The 23,457-nt window shown below is 41.3% G+C and overlaps 1 protein-coding gene across 7 annotated transcripts in view; it reads left to right on the forward strand.

Moving 5' to 3' along the window:
- The window catches only part of ARHGAP28 (Rho GTPase activating protein 28), a 141,340-nt gene extending 126,601 nt beyond the window's left edge, over window positions 1-14,739 (forward strand). For 6 of the 7 annotated variants that reach the window (XM_055559002.1, XM_055559003.1, XM_055559006.1 and 3 more), the window contains 5 exons: window positions 112-225; window positions 4,655-4,711; window positions 6,651-6,775; window positions 8,424-8,488; window positions 10,887-14,739. In XM_055559002.1, coding sequence (XP_055414977.1) covers window positions 112-225; window positions 4,655-4,711; window positions 6,651-6,775; window positions 8,424-8,488; window positions 10,887-10,981 — 456 coding nt within the window. In that variant the 3' untranslated portion in view covers window positions 10,982-14,739. Of the gene's footprint in view, window positions 1-111; window positions 226-4,654; window positions 4,712-6,650; window positions 6,776-8,423; window positions 8,489-10,419; window positions 10,589-10,886 lie in introns of those variants that run through there. The other variant, XM_055559004.1, reaches the window with a different exon arrangement.
- The last annotated feature ends 8,718 nt before the right edge of the window (window positions 14,740-23,457 follow it).

A 23,457-nucleotide genomic window follows, 5' to 3' on the forward strand; every position in this document is an offset into this window, starting at 1 on the left:
GGTTCCTGGATACTGAGTGGCCAGAAGGAGTAAACAAAACTGAAGACAGACTCTACCAGGGAGGGTCAATCCACATGTTTTCCTTCTATTCAGGCTCTGTTTCTTCTCCAGGTTCCTTCTTTCTTAATCTCTCAAGTCAGAAGAATGAATGAAGCCACCATGTTGTTAAAGAAGCCGCTCCCAAGTGTCAAAAAGCTGCTAAGGAGGAAGACCATAGAACGAGGGGTAATGAGACAATAAATAAATGCACGAATATCCTGACCGCCAGGCTCTTCTGTCTCAAAGTGATGCACAAAGTAGCTTGTAATTTAGAAGCAGAATTGTTATGTTCTCACAAAGTGTCACTCTTGTGACTGTAAACACTGTGGAAATTGCATTCACGACAGAGTGCTGTGGTGTTTCCATTTCGTTGAATTAGGTGCTTTTTGCTTGAAGTTTTTGAATTCCGTCTATCATCATGAGAGATAATTCATTAATATTAATAAAGATAATTCCGTTAATATTCTCTCAAGTACTTAAGGGCAAATGGTTCTTACAGATGCTGAGAGTCAACATTTTAATCCCTGTGAACTGGATTTAAGGGTGGTCCAGCTGTCAGTGTATCTAATAGCTAGAGACCGAGATTTCCATGGTGATTGGATGCTGAAAGGATATCTAATCCTCAAGTCATTTAGTGTAAATTTGTTGCACTTCAAAGAATTTTTGCCTTAGCACAGTTGCTTGTATGGAGATGCATAATGGGAACAGGCTTTAGAAGAATTATCTTTACTGCTTTAAAGATCTCTGAGGACGATCGCGAGTGTCAGGCATAGCATTTGGCCTTGAGGAGGATGCAGAGGTACAGGAAACTCACTTTGTCCTTAAAGGAATGTGTATCCAGCAGAGAGATAACCTGATAGAGAAGTGTACACAAGAACCATGAATATGCATTCCATGTCAGGCGTGTTGTGCAGATAGCGGGCTGGGGCTCACATAGAGGAGAAAGAAGTGTGTCCAATGTGGAGGCTTCGTGGAGAAAGTGGCATTTGAACTGCATCTTGAAGGATGGATAGCATTCTAAAGGGAACAAAGAGAGGAGAGTTCATTCAAGGAAAGAAATAGTGAATCCCGAGGCAGTAAGGTAGAGGTATTGCTAATCGATCTATCACAGTCAGGATGGATGGCTGCATTTCCTCACTATATACAGGCAAAGTGATTTCAGATCAAGTAGAACCAACATACTAAAGTTGGGGAAAATTTTTTGTTTTAATTGAGAAAAAATTCACACATAAAATTTGCCATTTTAACTATTTCAAAAAGTGTAATTTTTAGTATCTATTTCTAGTATAATTCACAGTGTTGTACAACATCACCACTGTCTAACTTCAGAATATCTTTACCATCCCCAAAAGAAACCCCATACCAGTTAGGCATTCACTCCTCACTACTCCCTTCCCCACAATCCCTGACAAACTCTCATCTACTTTCTATCTCTATGAATTTACCTAGCTGGACATTTCGTGTAACTGGAATCATACAATATGTGGCCTATTGTGTACATGACTTCTGTCACTCAGCATAATGCTCAGGGTTCACCCTGTTGTGGCATGTATCACTACTTCACTTTGTTTGTTTGTTTTGCATTTTTCTTGGGCATCTCTTGGGTCATATGGCAACCCTATGTTCAGTTGTAAGTACTTTGATGAAGATTTTGCACCAACTTTTATAAGGGATATTGGCCTTTAGTTCTTTGTTCTTGTTATGTCTTTGTCTGGATTTGGTATAAGGGAAATAACAGCCTTACAGAATGAGTTAGAAAGTGGTTCCTCCTTCTATTTTTTGAAAGAGTTTGAGAAAGATTAGTGTTATTTCTTTAAACATGAGGTAAAATTCACCAGTGAAGTCACCTGGTCCTGGACTTTTCTCTGTAAGAATTTTTTTTATTACTAACTCAAGTTCTTGTGATAGCTCCATTCAAGATTTTCTGTTTCTTTTTGAGTCAGTATTGATAGTCAGTGTGTTTCTAGGACTTGATATCATCTAGGTTATCTAATTTGTTGAAATACTAATTGTTCATATAAATAGTATTATAATCTTTTTTATTTCTCTAGGGTTTGTATTAATGTTCCTTCTCATACTTTTGATTAATAATTTGAATCTTTTCTTTTTTCTTGGTGAATCTAGCCAAAGGGTTGTCAATTTCTTTGGTCTTTTTGAAGAGCCAGCTTTTGTTTCATTGATTTTCTCTATTTTTTGTTTTTCTCTAGCCCTTATTAAAACTCAGATCTTTATTTTTTCCTTCTTTATGCTTGTTTTGAGTTTGGCTGGCTTTTTTTAGTTTCATAAGATGGAAAGTTAGGCTACTAATTTGAGGTCTTTTTTTAAAGTAAGCATTTACTTCTGTAAATTTTCCTCTGGGTACTTTTTGCTCCATCCAGTAAGTTTTGGTGTACTGTGTTTCATTATTGTTCATTTCAAGGTATTTTCTAATTTCCCTTTGACCCATTGGTTATTTAGGCATAAATTTTCTAAATTTCCTTTTGTTATTGATTTCTAATTTTATTCCATGGTGGCTATGTAGCATGTGTTGTATTATTTTGATATTTTACACTTGACTGAGACCTGTTTTGTGGTCTAACATACTGTCTATCCTGGACAGTGTTGTATATGTGCTTAAGAATGGATTCTGCTGTCACTGTCCTACAGATGTCTCCTAGGTCAACTTCAGATTCTTCCCCCTCCCCAGGGTTGCTGTTTGTTATAGCTGTTATATATTTGTTAATGACTTTGCCGCTGAACTAATTTTCTTATGTCTCTATGTTTTGTGTGGCTGCTGAAATCTCTGTTCTGTTAGCCTAGTGGTTTGCTGGTGTTTGCACAGAGATTTTCTTAGATACCTGGAGCCAAAAATATCTCCCAGTCTTTGCAGATGAGCTCTGTGTGTTGTGTGCTTGACACACCTTCAGCGTTCAGCCAGGCGGCTTACAACTTGGCCTGAACTTCAGTTCCTGTTTGGACAGTACTTAAAGGTCAGCCAGAGGTGAGCACTTAGGTTCTTTTCAGGTCTTTCCTGAATATGTGCACAGCCCTGAGCATGCACATGACCTTCTAGGTTCTCAGGAATATGTTGAGGCTTTTCAAAGACCTTACTCCCCAAAGCATCTAGTTCCCTTGGCTTGCCTTCCAAGATTTTTAATTAGTTTATATTTTCCCCTGCTCTTAGGCACTGCATTAGGCAGCAGCGATTACAACATTTGCCTATAAATGTTTTCAACATCACACCGCTTTAGCACTGGTCAGGTTCCAAGTCAGACAAGATAAAGGCCAGCCAGTCTTCCAGGGAACAAATAACTAGAATTCCTTGTGAATGAGGTCCCTTCCACGCCCTTCAGAACCTACACCAGGAATGTAGGCGGTTATTTTCAAGGCTGTCGCTGAGCTGTGGAGCAGAGATGGGAAAGTGTAAGCTAAAATGCCACTGAGTTCACCATTCTTATCAAGACTCAGTCGTTTTTCTTACTTAAGCACTTCCCTGGCTGCCACTTTGGGGTTAGTTTCTGGAGTTCTGAAGATGACAGTGACAGGTTTTTCCAGTTTGTTCATTGCTTTTATGGAGGGACAGACTTCTAGATTTCTTATTCTTTGCCATTTTCATTCTGGAAAATTTTAATGGTGTTAGTATGATGTGTGTGGAGCTGAATCTGAGGTCAGGTCAGGCTTTGCGAGCCCAGGCAAATTTAAGTCTATCTCTGAGCCTCAGTTTTCTTACATTTTCACTTTGGGGGGAAAAGTCATGATACCTTCCTATTTCACCAAGTTGTCTTCAGCACCAACTCACATAATGTGGGTGTAAAGAACTGTGTGATGCTTTATGCATGTCAGTTGCTTTAGTGTTTTAATTATAAATAGAACTAAGTAGAATTTTAAAAGGTTATAAATACCATGGAAGCAAGCACTTAAAGATGAAGAAATAGTCTTTCTTTGGTTCTCTTGTACTATATTGTATTTTTACTTCTTGACTTAGACTGATAGTTCATTAACAGTTTATAAAATTCAAAAGATTGGAAGGGGAGAAACTGTAGAAAAAAGTTGGTCAGCTCTGACCTCCCCTCCTGAGGACAAGGAATACAACCAGTGACAGCGTGTGTACACGGGAACACACAGGTATATTTACTTGTAGAGAGGAGCTGTGACATACAAGCAAATGTGAGGACATGGTCTTCACCTTTTTCACACGAATGGTAATGTAGGTGAAACTCTGTGCTGCATCATCTTTAATGACTTATGGAATCATAGTGGTTATTCCAAGTCAGTCCACAAAGCCTTCCTCTTTGCTTCTTTTGCATGATATTCCAAAGACACACTAACTTATTTAAATATTCCCAGATTGTTGAATAGTTAGATTGTGTCCAACCTTTTGCTATTAAAGTTTATGCATCAGTGAATAAACTTAGACATATGTCATTTCTCACAAATGAAAACTATTTGTAGGATGAAGTTATAGATGTGGAATTGTTGGGTCAGAGTGAATATATTTTATAATTGGTAAATATTGCCAAAATGTTTTCCATAAAGGTTGTACCAGTCTACACTTCTAGCAGCAGTACGTGCTTGTTTTCTCTGTATCAATTCTAAAGATTAAATGTGTTTTGTGTGTGTGTGTGTGTGTGTTTAGGTTACAAGCCCCAAGACATCAAAGGTACTGCAAAAATCACCCTCTACAAGAAGAATGGTAAGGAAACAAATTATTCCCTCTCCTCCCTAATTATTAACTCCTTACATAATATTCTTTGGCTGTATCTACCTTATCTGTGTCTAATTTTGGTCATGATATCCCTGCACACTTGACATTTTCAGTGTAGCATGTGAAGGAATGGTATAGGGACTCAACTAACTGATGACTTGGAATTTGTGGCTAGGGGTTCTGTTCACAAGAGCGAATACTCTGCAAAGTTAGAGGGAGCCTGTGATCATTTTAACAGTCTCAATAATGTCAGGAGTGTGGAATTCATCTTCAGAGGCTTCTGGGGGGCGCTGGTAGAGGAGGGATGTGAGATGCCCCAAAGAGTGTTTTAGGAGGGTGCTCTTAGCTCCCTGCTCCCTCCCAGCTCCCGACCCCTGGCATTGGCCATTCCTGCATGCTCTCCTGGTTCTCGCTGGTAATAGTAGAAATGTATTGTAAGAACTGATCCTTTAAAAATAGTTTCCTAGCGCTGCCTAGTGCCACAAACAGGGTGGACTGACGTGATAGAATTTACTTTCCCACAGTTCTGGAGGCTGAAGCTCCGAAACCAAGGTGTTGTTTGGTTGATTCCTTCTGAAGGCTGTGAAAGAAGTGTGTGATTCTGACAGCATTCTTAGCTTTTGGCGATGCCGGCAGTCCTGGGCCTTCCTTAGCTGTGGATGAGGCATCATCCAGTCTCTGCTTCCGTCTTCACATGGCATTCACCCCGCGTGCGTGTGAGTGTGTGTGCGTGTGTGTGTCTTCTCCTCTTATAAGGACAGCGGTCACCAGAGTACAGTGGCCAGTCACTGGAGTACACTGGTCCTTGGATTAAGGGCACATTGTACTCCTGTTTCCACAAGGTCATATTCTGAGGTCCTGGGGCTTAGGACTTCTACACAATTCAACCCATATTTCTTCTAGGGGATATAGTGAGTCAATTCACATGAACCTTCTACATCAACAATACCATCCTTTGATAACACACAGATTATTTAAAATAATTACCTGAGGTATAGCCAGATCCTCAGATAGAAATTTATTTCTTTCTGTCCATCTCTAAATAGATAATTAATATTTAAAACACTCAAAATTTTGAAACAATGGGAAGTTTCCATCCAGTTAGAACAGAACAGACTTTACTGTCCATTAGACAGCACCATTCTTTGACTGTTTCATGCAGACGGGAGCTCTGAGGTCCCAGGGCCCATCAGAGCACACGAGAGCAGCACACCCCTCCCAGCCACCCACACTTCGCAGTGCTCCTAGCACACTTTGAGGGTCGAGTTCGGTGTCCATCTGGAATGCAATTTGGGATGACCATTCACTGCTGCTGACTAAAGACACAGGTATATTTGAAAGGCACATTTCAAATAGATCCTTAAATTTTCAGAAGGTTGACTTTCTTAAAAAAATTGAAATACAGAATCCTGCTTCAAATAGGCCTATTTAGGACATTGTTCAAGAAAATGCATGGATAGAAACATTAGATTTCTGTCACAACCCAGTTTCACTTCCCTCATGACTTATAAAAAATATTTGTTTATCTGGCTGCACCGGGTCTCAGCTGTGGCACACAGGTTCTTCAGTCTTCGTTGGAGCACACAGGATCTTTAGTTGCAGCAAGTGGGATCTAGTTCCCTGACCAAGGATCGAATGTGGGCCCTCAGCATTGGGAGCACAGAGTCTTGGCCACCGGACCACCAGGGAAGTCCCCTCTCGTGATTTTAAGGCATTATAGTGAGACCAAAGCCTGTAACAGAAGTAAAACCCCAGGTTAAGTTTAGTTATTAGCGAATCTCCTGTAAGAAAGGAAGCAGTGTTCTGTTCTGGCTGAATCCCCGTCATGTTTCCACGTTTCCCTCATTTGGAATGCCACTGATTTCTGTGTGTCTTAAGTGCAATCACTGAGTTTGACAAAACGTGCTGCCTTTTTCCTCCTTGGCAGTCCGACGTGCCAGAGGGCGTCATAAGGGTCCACGCGCCCCTTCTCTCCAAGGTGTCCATGGCCATTCAACTCAACAGTCAAACCAAAGTCAAAGACATCCTGGCAAAATTTCAGTGTGAGAACAGGTGAGTAGACGTAAGAGTCTCTGTAAGGCAGATGGGCTTTTATCTGATGAGCAAATCTTTTATTTGAAAATTTGACCTTTTTGAAAAATTAGAACCTGTTACTTTAAGGACTTCACCAGTAACTGAAGAATCAAAAGTAGAGAAAGAAGTATACCGTAGAATTATCAATAACAAAAGCTTTTTTTTCCCAAGGAACTTCTACAATTGAGATTCTTAAATAGGTAGATTTTCTGTCTTGGTGGCTTCATTTACTCATGGAGTTTTACTTTTTTTTTGGATAAAAATTTTAGCAAGTTAGTTTTTATATATCTTGATAGATTTCCAGGAATATTGTTATTCCAGGCTCCACTGGGCTTTACATGACTGTAACAAGTACAGTTTATGTAGTGGAGTGAACGTCATAAAACCTACTATCAATGAACCTTAGGATCAGAGTGATGTTGACAAAATATTTTTGCATGTCCGCCTTCAAAGTGTGAAGATGTTAGTTGCTCAGTCGTGTCCAACTCTTTGTGACCCCATGGACTGTAGCCTGGCAGGCTCCTCTGTCCATGGAATTCTCCAGGTAAGAATACTGGAATGGGTTGCCATTCCCTTCTCCAGGGGATCTTCCTGACCCAGGGATCAAACTCAGGTCTCCTGCATTGCAGGCAGATTCTTTACTGTCTGAGCCATGTCTGCCTTAAGTCACCCTAAAGAACATTAAGTCATGGTAAATGATGGAGGATAAGGACAAGGGCGGGGTGTGGGGCTATCAGTAGGAACTAGGGGGACCATGTGGAGCAGGAAACACTGTAGCTTGACTGAATCCATGGGGCCCTTCTGTTGTGACATCACACTCAGATATTGCAAGATTTTACTATCAGGGAAACCTGGAAAGAAGTACACAGGATGTGTCTGTATATTTTCTTATATCTACATACAGATCTACAACTATCTGAAATAAAATGTTTACTTAAACAAAGAGGGTGCATATCCTTCTCCCTCACAGTGGAGAGAGAGGATAGTCTGTAACCATGTCTGTAAGTAACCAGGCTGACAGTTCAAGGAACCAGAGCTCAGAATAGCCTTTCCAGACTCTTCTATCCTGGCAACCTAGTCCAGGGTAGAAAATTAAAATTGGCCAATTATTTGCTCCGACTTGCTTTCATTATCAGGCAGAGACATACAACAAAGTCAGCGTTAGTTTGCAAAGCACTGGGCAAGCTTAGAAATGTGGCATGGGCGAAGAAGAGAGCTCCATTCGATTTTTGACAACTGCAGAAGTGAGGCTGGACTGCTTTTGAACTGAGAGTGATGCGGCCTGTGACAAGGCAGTGCGGAGCACCCAGCTGCTCCTTGGCCAGCCTTGATGTGTCAGCAACCGTGTCCCCTCTCGAGTGGAGCTGACAGTGTGACAGTCGTGGACGGAAAGGCTGGTGTGGCTGTGGAGCCCGGCTGCATCCGTCTTCCTGTCTGCCTCAGATGCTTCGCTGTGTCAAACAGACCAAAAAAAGCTTTTATCCTCCCTTCAGTCATCATCATGATTTGTGGGGTGTATTCCACTCAAAGCAGAATGAATTGTTTGCTGCTATGGTTACTTAATCCACAGGTTTACCTCAGAATCTCTGAAGAGGGTTAAAATTATATCGCTTTGTTCTTTTCTCAGTCATGGTTCATCGGAATGCATTAAGATCCAGAACCAAAGGTTATATGAAATTGGAGGTAATATAGGTAAGCATTTGTCAATAATTTTTACTCCTACAGGCTCTGATTACTCTGTTGTTGTTCAGTCACTAAGTCAGGTCCCACTCTTTGTGACCCCATAGACTGCAGCACGCCAGGCTTCCCTGTCCTTCACCATCTCCTGGAGCAGAGAAACTGAGTAATCTGCTGATTACTCTAAGTAATGCTCTAAAGGAAACAGGATGCTATTATTGTGTTAATAAGAGATGGTAGGATGGCATCATTGACTCAATGGACATGAGTTTGGGCAAATTCTGGGAGATAGTGAAGGACAGGGAAGCCTGGCGTGCTGCAGTCCACGGGGTTGCAAAGTGTCAGAGACAACTGAGCCACTGAACAACAATTGTGTTAATAAAAACATATTTTACAAGTTTCTTAGATATAAAATCAAAGTGTCTGTTTTTTTTTTAATCTCACCTAAGAATAGTGTAATTTTCCTAAAAAGTGTTCCTAAAATATTCTCAAATTTTGCATGTAAATACTGTAGTTGATGTGGAGTAGATTTCTGAGTCTTTTAAGGATGACTCTCAAAGTTAGAGCATCTCTGGAGAGTCATGCAAATGAAAGGAGAAACTGTGGCACTTTCAGAGTCTTGACATCCTTTTGGTTGAACTTCACTGTTCAGCTCTCAGTCCAGGTTCATCCTCTTCCCCTGAGGGGACAGGAAGGAATAAAAAGAAAATTCCATCCCCGCGCGTGTGCCCTTAGCTCCCTCTTGCCCCTCACGGTTGGGATGAAATCCTCGTGCTCCTGTTTGCGGCTGGCGCGTCCCTGCTGCTGATGAGGACTGTGGTCATCGTCCCCTCTGTCGTCAGCTCTCCCCTCCCAACCCCACCATTTCTCTCTGTATAAACATTTCCGGAACTCCGCTCATCTCCACACAACTCTCTGGACCCCTTCCAGTCGACTCCCATTTCTCTGCTCCACTTGTGACAACAGCTCCTTGAACCGGTCGTCTGTGCTCCAGTCTCTCCTCCTGCGGTCGTCTGTGCTCCAGTCTCTCCTCCTCCGGTCCTCTGTGCTCCAGTCTCTCCTCCCCCTTCTCCCCTGAAGCCACTCCAGTCAGGCTTTACACCTCAGCATTTCACCAGAATTGCTCTTTCGTCCAGGTCAGCAGAGGACTCTCAGGTGTGAGATCCAGGGCTTCCTTCTGTCTTCATAATCACCCGAGTTGATCCTTCCCTCCTTTGAAAACAGCGCCCTCTTCCCCTGGTGTCCAGGACCCCGGGCGCCTGGCTCCCCCGCCCTCCATCCCCACTTCCCAGGCCGCTCCTTCTGAGCGTCTTCTGCCTGTTACTCCTCATCCTCTCACTCTCTGAGCGCGGGGGACGATTCTCTCTGCACTTGTCTCCGTGGTGAGCTCGATGCCTGCTCTGGAGGCATCTGGGTGCCGCCTTCTCTCAGGTTTACGTCCAGACCCACCTCGACACCCACCTTCACATCCGGTCACCAGCCATCTTGTCCTGGGCCTTCGCCTCTGCTGACTCGGGCCCAGAGCGCCCTCCCTCGGATGGCCCTCTCCTCACTCCCTCACCTGGCAGGTTTGCCGCCGTATCAGCTTCTCAGTGAGAGCTTCCTGGACGGGATCCTTTCTTCCTTCCCGGCTTTCTCGTTCTCTCACGTTCTAATCATCATCGGGCTTACTTCCCATCTACTTTCTTATTTGCTAGTTGCCTTTTACCACTTTTAGAACATAAGCAAGAGGGCAGATATTTTTACCTGTCTGATGCATTGCTGTGGCCTCAGCCCTAAGAATAATGCTCAACACCATAATGGCTCGAGAAATACTTGAGAACTGAAGGAATGAGTCAAGCAAGCAATGAAATCTTGGTATTTTGTTTGAGACTTTAGTTCACATTTCAAACACACTGTACATAAGAATTTTCAAATGCATTTTCCCCTTTCTGTTGTTATTCCAGATCTTCTGCCCACAGGAGAAATGAAACGACCACTCCTAAAATAAAACTTCATGCTCATCTTTAGTCCTGGTCAAGTTACTATCTGTAAAAAAAAAAAAAAAATTAGAGGACATGTATTATCACATAGATGATCATCAGTGATCATCATCATATAAATGAGTTGATGCCTGAAACAGGTTCTTGCCATGTTTTTCTAATTGGTGTGGTGATCTGGGGAGCAATTTTCCTGGGGTTAGTCTGTTTTTTCCCACATGGGGTTTATTTGGAGTACTTCACAGTCAGAAAGAAATAAAGGAAAGAGGGAAGGAAGGTAGGTTGGCTGTCCTGGAAACTTTAAACTGAATCTGCTTTTAGCTGAGAGAATGATATTGGCCTTATTTGAGACTTGCAACACCCATACACAAAAATATGCCCATGCATAGAAGTGTGGCCTTTTGAAAACATTCTCCGATTTTCATTTCTTTTAGGACAGCACTGCTTGGATCCGGATGCTTATATATTGGATGTTTATCATGTGAATCCCCAGGCAGAATGGGTGATTAAACCCCAACAGAGTGTTTGAAATCACCCCCCAAGATGGCAGCTATCATATATTACATGCCAAGGAGTCCTACATTCAGTAGGGAAAAAACAAGCTTCTGACATGTCTTTCCCTAGACCCTCTCAGTGTTTCTCAGCCCAACTGGTGTCTCCCGGAATTGTCAGCATGAATCGTGGATGAGGAGCTGGTTGACCATCTGAGTTGAAGCCGTCTCATGGTGGTTCCTTGGTAAGAGTGAAGGAAAGAGGGTGTGCTCCTTCCAGAAGAAAGGCCAGCATAAAATATGGAGCTCTCATCATTTCTGATACTTTGACTCACAACAGAAATGAGCTTGGTCTTTATACCTGGGGATAAGAGGCACTTCTCGACGTAGCAAATGCTGCCAAACACAAGAGGTAGAAGAGACTTTTTTATACCTATGTTTTATATATATAGAGAGAGAGAGACCTTTTTGAATTAGGATGCAAGAAAAAAAACAAAAATTTCTTCTCTGAACAGTAATTTAGATCTCCTTTCCAAAGAGAATCTGCTTCCAAAGTCACACATAACAATATTTACGCTCTGACTTGCTCCTGAATTGGAGGAGGAGGAACTTGTGTGTACAGCCCACTGTACTGTTCTGTATGCTGTACCGTGTTGTGACTGCTTTCTGGTGCAAGTGAACATCTCCCTATCATGGACTATTGAAAACGGATACTTTTAAAGCTTACTCTGTTATGAACACATAGTTAAGGTCAGGTTTACAAAGGATTTTCTTGTGCTTCCATAACCTTCGGTGCAGTCAGCAGTCCTGGAGCTTCTGTTTCTCATCATGATGATGGTGCTCAGTGAATAGCTCTCCATGTGCCAGGCCCAGATTGTCTTTCCTCCCCAAACACATCATTTTTTAAGTTTCATGACTGTAGATAATCACTTCTGCAGCCCCAGTGTTCAAATGCAGAACTGCCTTTATCCAACTGCTCTTTATCCAAGAGTGCTGAAAAATACCATTCTATCCAGACTTCCTATGCTATAAAAACAGATTTTGTTTGTGTTCATCCATCATAGACTTGGCCAGGCCCCATGGATTAGCATCAGGCTTTAGAATCATGATGCATGTTGGGTGACCTGAAAACTGCCTCGCTCCCAGAAGCCCACAGAGCCATTTTTCCAGGCCTGCAGTTGGTGAGAAAGCACAGTTCTCCACGATTCTGAGAGCAGATCTGACATGTGCTGAGAGGTCAGGGAGCCCTGCCTTTCCTCTGGGGACTGCAGCATATAGAAACAGGGATAGAGGTCTCACTTATCCCACATGTGTGCTTTGGATTAGATCTACAGCTTGAGATTTTGACAAGCTTATGTGAGTTTTAATGAAATTTAACATCCAAATGACTCTCCCTTGCAGTTCAAACAATAGACAAAGTTGCTTACAAATGCAGAAAACATTTTATCTACTTGCATTGGTAGGTGGGTTCTTTACCACTAGTGCCACCTGGGAAGCCCTTTATCTACTTACCAAGTCTCAGAACATAATGTGATGATAATTTAAGCCTGTATTATAGAAGAAATCTTTTCCATGCTCATTATGCCTTGATATCTATGAAACCTTGATTTATATTCAACGTTCCTGCCCATTGGAGCTGTGTTACATTTTTGTGGAAAGCTAATATCCATTCATTTTGTTTATTTGAGAGTTTTTATTTCCTTTGCTTGAAAACCCAGTGGAAGAAAAACATGCATTCTGTTGGTTTATATTTATTCCTATATTTCATCAGTTTTCAATGTATGGCTAATTGACAGCATGTGAGTTTGCATAATGAACTTTGAGGGTCTGAGAAAATGCAGTTATCATTCTTGCAATTCAAACAACAGGAGTAAGCATTTTAGTCCGTGTATTAGTTGCTAAGTTCCAAGACCTAAGATGGCTGTAACTGATGCCCACATACAAGGAAGTTCTTCAAATTAGGTGCCTTACACTTCTGTGTATATATTAAAACAATGACTGATTTCTCTAACTGAATTTCCTCTCATTTAGAGTAAATTCTGTTGTGCTTAGAAAATTCACCAACCTAGCCAATTTTTTATTTCGGAATTTTTATTTCTTTTGACTGAAAACACATTAGCACTGATGGAAGACTTCTAAAAGTTTTAAGATTTACCCCATTAGTCATTAGTTTTAAATAAATGGCTAAAAAATGACAGTTAAAAAAAATTAAGTTTCTGAATTTCTTATCCACATTTGATGTGGATAAGATGTGACATCGTTTAGATGTCAAAGGCTCAGCCCAGTCAATAATCTTAAATTAATCACTGCCTTCAAGGATGTGTGACAACTTTAAAATAACTATATAATATGGAAGCCCATGTCAATACCAATATATTGGATGTAACTTGAATTCTTAGTCATACAGTTAGCTGATCAGAGAAGAATTTCCAGTAGACACATAAACTAATTTTTGTGAGGTTAAAAAAGTTCTTTTTACTGATTTTATTACTTTTTTTAAAACTTGAGTTTATTCTTAATGAATAAACAAACCCGTACAACTAAAACTCAAAAATGGCAGTCACCTAAGTGTTGAAAAAACTATACTTGCCTTATGAAGAGTTGTTTTTGCAATAGTTACAGTCATCTATAAAAATGAATAGTGTAAAGGCAAACATGAATAGTGTATCTGCAAACAAAAGACAAGTCAGACCCTGGGCTTCTAAATTCTGTTCTTGGTAGCTTCCCCCTCACCTTGTCCCATGCGCTCTTTGTGTGCAGTTAGGAAAAGGACATCTAGGAGAGCGCTAGAGAAAGTTATCGTTTTAGGAAGACTTATTCAGAAAAAAACACTAGAACGCGCTCCTTCTTGCCTCCAGTCTACAAAAGAAGATCCCTTTGCTAAACAGCTCCCTTGATGATATGAGTCTTCAGGTCACTGAACAATGAGTTCAGTGAGTTCAAGGGGAGATCTTTGAACAAACTGGAATATTAATCTCTTTACAATGTATATACAGTATAAACTACCTCACTTGTCTTTCCTTGGGGGGATAAATGACGGACGTTAACAATTTTTGTTACAAATGGTCCCTGATCTTATTATTTAAGTCACTTCACTTAGCTTTCAATGTACATTTAATAATATGCATTTAATGATATAAAATATTTTTAGCAAAAGCTTTAAAACCAAAAATACTCTGTAATTGTGAGGTGTGTTGTAGAGGCCGAGAGAGTCTGTCCTTTACTTGTCGTCTTGTGCGTTTAACCCTGTGGAGTCACAGGTTTTCAAATGTAGGAATTCACTTCATCAAATTTCACGCATTTTCAGCTGTTTTCCCCACACTGCCCTTGACTGAAAGTCACGTGAGATTAAAGTGCCCCTTCTTTCTGTCAAACATATTTCAACTGTTTTTCATAAATGTATTACACATCTGAAAGGAATATATATTCTGGGACTCTGTAGTTTTCTATTTTCTGTCTGGCACTTTCAGCTGTTTTGTTTTGTTTTTTTTTTTCATAAACATGTCACTTAATAAAAAATAATACGACATGGATTAAAATGTTTCAAACATTTTTCAACAGTTGTACACACACACACACCCTTAATTTAAAAATGACATCTTTTCTTTCAGGTATTTTCCAGCTGTTCTTGGAAATGATGTGATTTGATTGAAAAGTCATGTTGTCCCTAGGGTGCCAATTTTTTATGTTGTCTCCCATCTCAAGAGTTAATGTTCTTTCATCCCGTCAGTTTCATTGCCAAGTATAATATGTATGTTGCATTTTATTCATAAAAATAAAGAGGAAAAAACCAAAAGCATTATCATGAGATTTCTTATGTTCAACTAGTCCGAAGACACCATGGTGCGCTGGTGAAAGAAAAGGAGCCTTACAGTCAGAAGGTTTGTGTTTTGAGCCCAGTCTTTGCCATCTGTCATAAATGGTGATGTTCTAGGCACTGGGGTAATGGTGGATGTTTGTGCAAAGCTATTTACTAAACTTGTTTGAGTTAGTGCCTTTTAATATGTGCTTTTGAAAAAATATATATAGTTTCAATAGATACAGAACAGAATATTTGACTCATTCATGATTTTTTTTACACTCAACATTTTACCATATACCAAAGGCAAGAACAATAGCTAATAAAAAGGCATAAAGATTAGAAGAGATAAAATAGTCTCCATCTGCAATAGTCTCCATCTGCAAATAATATGATCATTTATATACAAAAGCCTAAGGTATCTTCAACTATTAGAACTAATAAGATGATTTAGCAAGGTCATGGCGTACAAGATTATTATATAAAAATCAGGTTGGGAAAAATATAATTGTAAAGCATATATTTAACAAAGGACTGATATTCAGGCTATATTAAGAACTCATTAAAAAAAAAAAAGGCAGGCAACCTAACTTCTTTAAATGGGGGAAGACTTGAATAGATCCTTCACGAAAGAAAATTTACAAATCGCCAGTAACCACGTGTTCAAAATGCTCAGCATCGTGTGCCACTAGGGGGATGCAAATTAAATCCACATTTCCTGCTCCATGGTTGATGAAGCTGTCATCCCAGGCCCCCGGTTAGTTGCTCCGAGGACTCTCCCTTCCCATGGCTCTCGACTGGGGAGTGTGTGCTTTCTCTGCTGGCCATCCTGGAAGGTTCTCACCCTGCCTGAGCCCAGCTGCCATCTCTTCCACTAGATCAATTTGGAATCTGGCTGGCTGTAACAAGTGACGAAGTACATTAGCTCAGTTCCAAAGATCTCTGCCAAATGGGCTTTGACAGCAGAGCACACGAGCAGATGGAAAAGAATCTGGAGTTCCTGGGGTGCTGGGGGGCCCCCAGATCTGCTTGTCTCATCTTCCCAGCAGGAAATGACACCTTTCCTGACAGGCCAGACAGATCTTGGGGGAGGGGAGACCATCTCCAAAGGTTCATCTGAGTTTTATCAACTAATAATCACATGTGGACTCTACACATTGTCATCTTATTCATGAACTTTAATGCCGTAACAGTTCATTCTCAGCAGTTGCTCTGCATTTGTACAACGTGTTTATTACGGCACAGCAGTGGGCTTTGCGGTTCTTGGCTCCATGTCCTCAGATGACAAACTGGGAACAGGCTTTTCTCCCACGTAACCCTCAGCACATCACAGTACAATGGGATAGCAAACACTTAGCTGTAAAAGGAAATAATTGACAATCTGGATCCACAAGATTTTAAGCAAATATATCATTATTTTGGCCACCTGATGCGAAGAGCCGACTCATTAGAAAAGACCCTGATGCGGGGAAAGATTGAGGGCAGGAGGAGAAGGGGGAGACAGAATGAGATGGTTGGAATGCATCATCAACTCAATGAACATGAGTTTGAGCAAACTCTAAGGAGAGAATGAACAAAAGGGAAGCTTGGCGTGCTGCAGTCCATGGGGTCGCAAAGAGTTGGACACAACTGAGTGACTGAACGACAACAATCATTAACGAAAAGGCATATTGAGAGAAGATTGTGTGTGTGTGTATGTCAAATGCACATGTTACACCCAGGCTATGTAAAGAACTCTTTACATACTCTGCCAAAGCTCAAGAGAAAAAAAAAAGGGGGGGAGGCGGGTACTTCCCCAGTGGTTAGAAATCCACATTGCAAGGGACGCAGGTTCGATCCCTGGTTGGAGAACTAAGATCCCACATGCTACAGAGCAACTAAGCTAGAGCGCCACAACTGAAGAGTGTGTGCACTGCAAGGAAAGACCCTGCATGACACAAGGAAGACCCCATGTGCTGCAACTAAGACCTGACGCAGCAAATACTTAAATATTAAAAATAAAAGACTACTTATGTTTTTAAATGGCCAAAAGACTTGAACTAACGTTCTGCCAAAGTATAGAAATGGTTGCTATACACGGCAGGGTACTCAACACTACCAGCCCTTACTACTACTACTAAGTCGCTTCAGTCGTGTCCGACTCTGCGACCCCATAGACGGCAGCCCACTAGGCTCCCCGTCCCTGGGATTCTCCAGGCAAGAACACAAGTGGGTTGCTATTTCCTTCTCCAATGCATGAAAGTGAAAAGTGAAAGTGAAGTCATTCAGTCATGTCTGACTCTTAGTGACCCCATGGACTGCAGCCTACCAGGCTCCTCCGTCCATGGGATTTTCCAAGCAAGAGTACTGTAGTGGGGTGCCATTGCCTTCTCCAATCAGCCCTTAGGAAAATGATAATTAAACTACAATGTAATAGCACTATGTAAACACAGAATATCCCCGTTAATAACTGGCATTCACATTGCTGGTAGACGTGTGAAATGGGAGAACCACTTTGCGGAACTGGTAGAATAGTACAAGGTTAATCACACACCTACCTTATGTGGCCACAGACATCAGAGTGGTGGGCTTTGTGGTGGGATTGGCTGGAGACGGGCATGAGGTAGCTTTCTGGGTTCTCCATGAGAAGGCCCAGCCCACTTTGCAGCCTTTCTCGGTACTCCACACTGGGGGCCCTTTGTCTCCATTGGACAGCTGTCTCCATGCCCCACCCACCCCATCCCCAACCTTCCCATTACCACAGTGAAAGCATTTTGCAAGCTGGGCAGTCATTCCTCAAGTGCTGCCATGGCAGATCCTGCAAAGATCTTAAAGCCTTCCCATCCCTTTCTACCCCACTGAACCCCAACGTAGCCCTTGCTTTTATAGTGTTTTAACTGGAGAAGGAAATGGCAACCCACTCCAGTATTCCTGCCTGGGAAATCCCATGGACAGAGGAGCCTGGTGGGCTACGGTCCATGGGGTCACAAAGACTTGGACACGACTGAGCACACACACAGAAAACCAGGTACACGTGTGCTTCTTGATGCAAACAATAGAGCATTGTCTTCATCTTCACAAACTGTTCACACTTAATTGAGTTCACACTTAAGTGATAAATATTTGTTGATAAATGGATGTTCGACATTTCACCACGTGTCACATCCTCAATACCATGAGTCGTGTTAAAGACAGCTGCCCAGACTGAGGGAATAGAAAACGAATGCCTTACCCTAGAAACCCGAATTGTTGGGCCCTAACCTCCAGATCAAAGAAGCAGCCTTTGTATTCCGGAGCTTTGACGCAAAGTTTTACCAGGTCCTTTAGTGGTATTTCTTGAGACACATTCACAAGACTGACAAGCAATAAAAGGATCTAAGAAAACTGGAATTGAACACAACCTCCCTTCTCCTCTGCTCCTTTCATTTTGAAATCTGGGTGATTGCCACCCACCAGCATCCTTTCTTCCTCCAGGACACATTTCCCCTCCAGGAGCTTATAAGAAAACAGCCAAGCTGCTCGGGCAATGTCAGGATAAAATGAGAGTATCAGCCAAATTGAATACTGCAAGGAAATTGGAAGGAAAACTGGAAAATGAACAAAGATTCGGTGAAAAATATATAACACACAGGAGAATTAAAAAAAAAAGTCTGGGGTGCAATTGTAATTGGTCATATTTTTTTCCCTAATTGAGGAAATCAACTAACCAGCATTTTATTGAAGATTTTCACATCTAGGTCCAAAATAAAAATTGGCCCGTAATTGTCTTATAATTTCCTTACCTTGTTTTGGAGCCGGGGTTATAGCCGACTTGTCCAATGGGTAGAGTCGCTTTCCTGTTTCCTGTTTTTGTCTTCAACTTTGTAACAGTGTGTGAGGTGTTTCAGGGAGGGGTGGGCGGGAGGGGCTGCAAAGGGACAGGAGGAAACTTTGGGGGTAGTGGGTGTGTTCTTTTTCCTGAATGAGGTGATGATTGCGAGGATGGATACATACAATCAAAGTCATCAGGCTGTACACTTTAAATATTAATATGTGCATCAAGTTTATCATATGTCAGTGACACCTCAGTGAACCTGTTAAAAAAAAAAAAAAAAAAACAGCGACACACACTCAGGCCTGGGCTTTGAGCTCGGGTTCCCACACGTGTGCCCCAGATTCCCTGGGACTGGACGCTGGGAGACAACTAGGCCTCACCCCCACTGCCCATGCCTGGAAAGTGGTACCCAGCAGCAAACTTGGGGACGACATTTAAATTGTGAGGCTGCCCAGAAGGACAGTCAAGAATATCTCCTGTGCAAAAATGATGATTTTCACTGGAAAAATTCCCAGAAAGAGACTGGGTCTTCACGTGAAACTTCCCAGGAGGCCAGAGCCCCCACGGTTCCCCAGTCAATGACCCCAAGGTTGGTGTGAAGGGGCGTACACCACCTCGTCTCTTGAGTGGGCCATGGCTGGGATTCCAGGGGCCGCCTCACAGCCAACATGGGACAGTAGCAGTAACAGAAATGGTTCACAGAGGCTTCTGGAGTCCTTGGCCCCACAGCCTGTTGGGACATGATAGGGAAAAAGAAGTTTTACTTAAGTCTTCCCTGGGGTCCCAGAAGAATGGAACCCCTGGGCCAGGGTTCCTTTCTGGAGCACTAACGATCTGAAGTAACAAGCCCCAGTTTCTATAAGACGAATTTTCAAAGCAGCTTCAGTAATATAAAGTGGGGATGAAATGCCAGAGAGAAAGAACCCTAGTCTGATCTGCCTGCAGCGATGGAGGCATCAAAGGAGAGGAAATTCCTGTTACATTTGATGCCTAGAGAGGGCTTTTGATTATTGCTACAATTCTTGAGAAATCACCCAGTTAGGTAAGGTCGCTGGACAGGTGTCTTGCAACCTTCAGGAAATAACAGCAAAATCACAGTCTCGTTGCAAAGTGACTCAGGGTTCAACATGGTCTCTGCAGATAATGGCCCCCACCCGCCAGGATGGCTTGCTGGAGAACTTGAGCCACCCTGACAAACTTCAGGCCCCAAGAAGGCTAATTTCTCAACAATGTTTCCCAGACAAAAATCAGCATTCATACTTTTAAAAAAGTCTAAAAGTAGGTTGTGGGGGCGTGGTGGTGGGGAGCGGGCAAGGGAGGTTTCCCCATTTTGTGTTCTCCTACATGTCACCTTGGATAGAGCTGCTAGACATAGTCTTGGCCTCCCTCTTGGGAGATGGCCCAGCATGCCAGGGGCATCTGCAACCACATCTTAATGCAAAAAAAATTTTTTTTGTTCCAGTCTCTCTCTCTTCTCCATATGGGGCTCCTATTACTCTATGTTAGATCTTTAGAAGTTATCTGCCTGACACTGGTGTTTTGTTTTTGTTTTTATTTTTCAGTCTTTCATCTCTCTATTTAATTTGTTGAATAATTTTCATTATTCTATTTTCAAGTTTACTCACTCTTTCCTTTATCATCTACGCTCTGATCTTGAGTCCATCCAGTGATTTTTTTTTTTCACTTCCGATATTGTATTTTTCAGTTCAGTAATTTTCAGTTGGTTCCCTTTTCTATTTTCCATTTATCTGCTGAGAATTTTTTTTGTCATTACATTCATTTCCCATGTGCTTACTCTGACCTTATGTAGCATAGATATAATCACTGCTTTGAGATCTTTGTCTCATAATTCCATTTTGAGGTTGGCATCTTTTCCCCTTGAGAATTGGTCCTGTTTTCCTGGTTGGATGTGTGTAGAAAGATTTTGAATCGTATCCTGGATATTGTGAATGTTATGTGCTATATAAATTCTGGGTCCTATTATAAGTCACTGAGGAATTGTTGATGTTTTGGATTTTGGTAAGAAATTGACTAGGTTGTGTTCAGACCATAAGTTCTCTCCCATTTTCTGTTGGTTATATCAATTAAAACACACACATGGATGCATACCTTTCAGTTGACTTTGGGAACTGCTATAATACTCGGCAATAATTCATTGATTTGCCTTGTCACGTTATCAGTTCAGGATTCCTCTCCTTTCTCCCCACTCCCAACCTTACTTAATTCTAATATAACAGTGAAAGGAGGAAAAAAGTATTATCTCTTAGGTTAGCCTGTTAAGAAGTGCTTTCTTCAGTTCACTTCTGATCTCACCTAGAAGGCTTGAAAGACTTTCACAGTTATCCAAGTTTGAACATTTCTTCCCAGCCAGACTCAGTGAGCATAACATGCCAGATGATTTTCTACTTTTTGCCCTTCTCACTCATATTTCTTCTTAAACTCCATGATCCATTTAATCAAACTTCAAGAATACACAATTACATTTAAATCACACACAGGCTCCTCTCTCCATGGGATTCTCCAGGCAAGAATACCGGAGTGGGTTGCCATTTCCTTCTCCAGGGGAATTTTCCCAACCCAGGGATGGAACCCAAGTCTCCTACATCACCTGCATTGCAGGCAGACTCTTTACCCACTGAGCCACTGGGGAAGCCCCACTGACTTCCTCACCACACCTAAATCCTGTTTACCTTTCTAGTCTGGTTGCAAAGCCCCCGTTGTAACCTCTGCTGTGTCTGTACTTCACAAGCTCCCATCTGCTCCATTGACCGACGTTCTTTCCCTAAATGTCCTCTTCTGACCACCTAATGGGGACACAGAGCAATGCTCTTCCATATTTATCAAAGCTTTTACTGTCTTTTTATTCATAACAGACAATCACATTTGGATTTTCAACACATGCTAAAAAGTAAATTATTGATGAAATGCTGGATGCTTATAACGGTTCTGGCTAAAACAAACTACCATAAACTTTATTCTTTCATGTTTATGAAATTCTTCTAATTATGTAAACAGAAACCACAGCTTTTCAATATTGAAGATGGAGTTTGTATTGTAATACTTTATAATTATTATACACTCCATATAATCTGAGAAGAAAGTACAATTTCTAAATTTTGTTACTCAGAAAAAAAAATCTCTCCATTATGTTTTTACCCAAGTCCTTGCTTCAGACAGCCGCAATGGGTCCCTTGGCTGGACACTGAAAGAGTTTGAAAGAAACATGAGCTATGCCTTTGTCACTGAAAAAAAAATCCTGATAGTTTTTGCATTTCAGAGTATATTATGCTGAACATTTCACTACATATTATGAAAACTGTTAAGCCTATAGAACTACTTTTGGGAATATCTTGCAAAAGAGGCTTACGCTGCCATTTGTTTTATGCTTATTAGATGGCTCAGAGGAATGACGTTTGCAAAGAACTTTTGAAATTTATATGAAGAGCTACCCTGCTGAGGTATTTTTAGAAAAAATGATAAACTAATATTCAACTCAACAATTATCTACTAATAATCTCCCATAGGTCCTAATTATGTTAGCTTTGAGAGAAATGCCCAAGAAATATCTGACACAATATAGCCCTTACAGGAGTTGTGGACCAATTAGATTGTTGAGATGCACATGCTATCTGAGGGCGGAAATGAGCATAAATAAGAACCACTAAAACCAAAAACACTAATTTGAAAAGATATATATGCACTCCTCTACAGCATTGCAATATAGCGATGTAGCAGCATCATTTACAATATCCAAGATACAGAAAAAGTAAAAAGTAGGAAAGTAAAAAAAAGTAAAAAGTAGGAAGTCAAGAAACACTGGAGTAACAGGCAAATTAGGCCTTGGAGTACAGAATGAAGCAGGGCAAAGGCTAATAGAGTTTTGCCAAGAGAACACACTGGTCATAGCAAACACCCTCTTCCACCAACACAAGAAAAGACTCTACACATGGACATCACCAGATGGTCAACACCAAAATCAGATTGATTATATTCTTTGCAGCCAAAGATGGAGAAACTCTATACAGTCAGCAAAAACAAGACCCGGAGCTGACTGTGACTCAGATCATGAATTCCTTATTGCCAAATTCAGACTTAAATTGAAGAAAGTAGGGAAAACCACTAGACCATTCAAGTATGACCTAAATCAAGTCCCTAACAATTGTACAGTGGAAGTGAGAAATAGATTTAAGGGACTAGATCTGATAGACAGAGTGCCTGATGAACTATGGACGGAGATTCATGACATTGTACAGGAGACAGGGATCGAGACTATCCCCAAGAAAAAGAAATGCAAAAAAGCAAAATGGCTGTCTGAGGAGGCCTTACAAATAGCTGTGAACACAAGACAAGCGAAAAGCAAGGGAGAAAAGAAAAGATATACCCACTTGAGTGCAGAGTTCCAAAGAATAGCAAGGAGAGATAAGAAAGCCTTCCTCAGTGATCACTACAAAGAAATAGAGGAAAACAATAGAATGGGAAAGACTAGAGATCTCTTCAAGAAAATTAGAGATACCAAGGGAATATTTCATGCAAAGATGGGCTCAATAAAGGACAGAAATGGTATGCACCTAACAGAAGCAGAAGATATTAAGAAGAGGCAGCAAGAATACACAGAAGAACTATACAAAAAAGATCTTCACAACCCAGATAATGATGTTGGTGTGATCATTCACCTAAAGCCAGACATCCTGGAATGTGAAGTCAAGTGGGCCTTAGAAAGCATCACTACAAACAAAGTTAGTGGAGGTGATGGAATCCCAGTTGAGCTATTTCAAATCCTAAAAGAGGATTCTGTGAAAGTGCTGCACTCAATATGCCAGCAAATTTGGAAAACTCAGCAGTGGTCGCAGGACTGGAACAAATCAGTTTTCACTCCAATCCCTAAGAAAGGCAATGCCAAAGAATGCTCAAACTACCGCACA

The sequence above is a fragment of the Bubalus kerabau genome, chromosome 21 (assembly GCF_029407905.1).
Source record: "Bubalus kerabau isolate K-KA32 ecotype Philippines breed swamp buffalo chromosome 21, PCC_UOA_SB_1v2, whole genome shotgun sequence".
NCBI classification, from domain to species: Eukaryota; Metazoa; Chordata; class Mammalia; order Artiodactyla; family Bovidae; genus Bubalus; species Bubalus kerabau.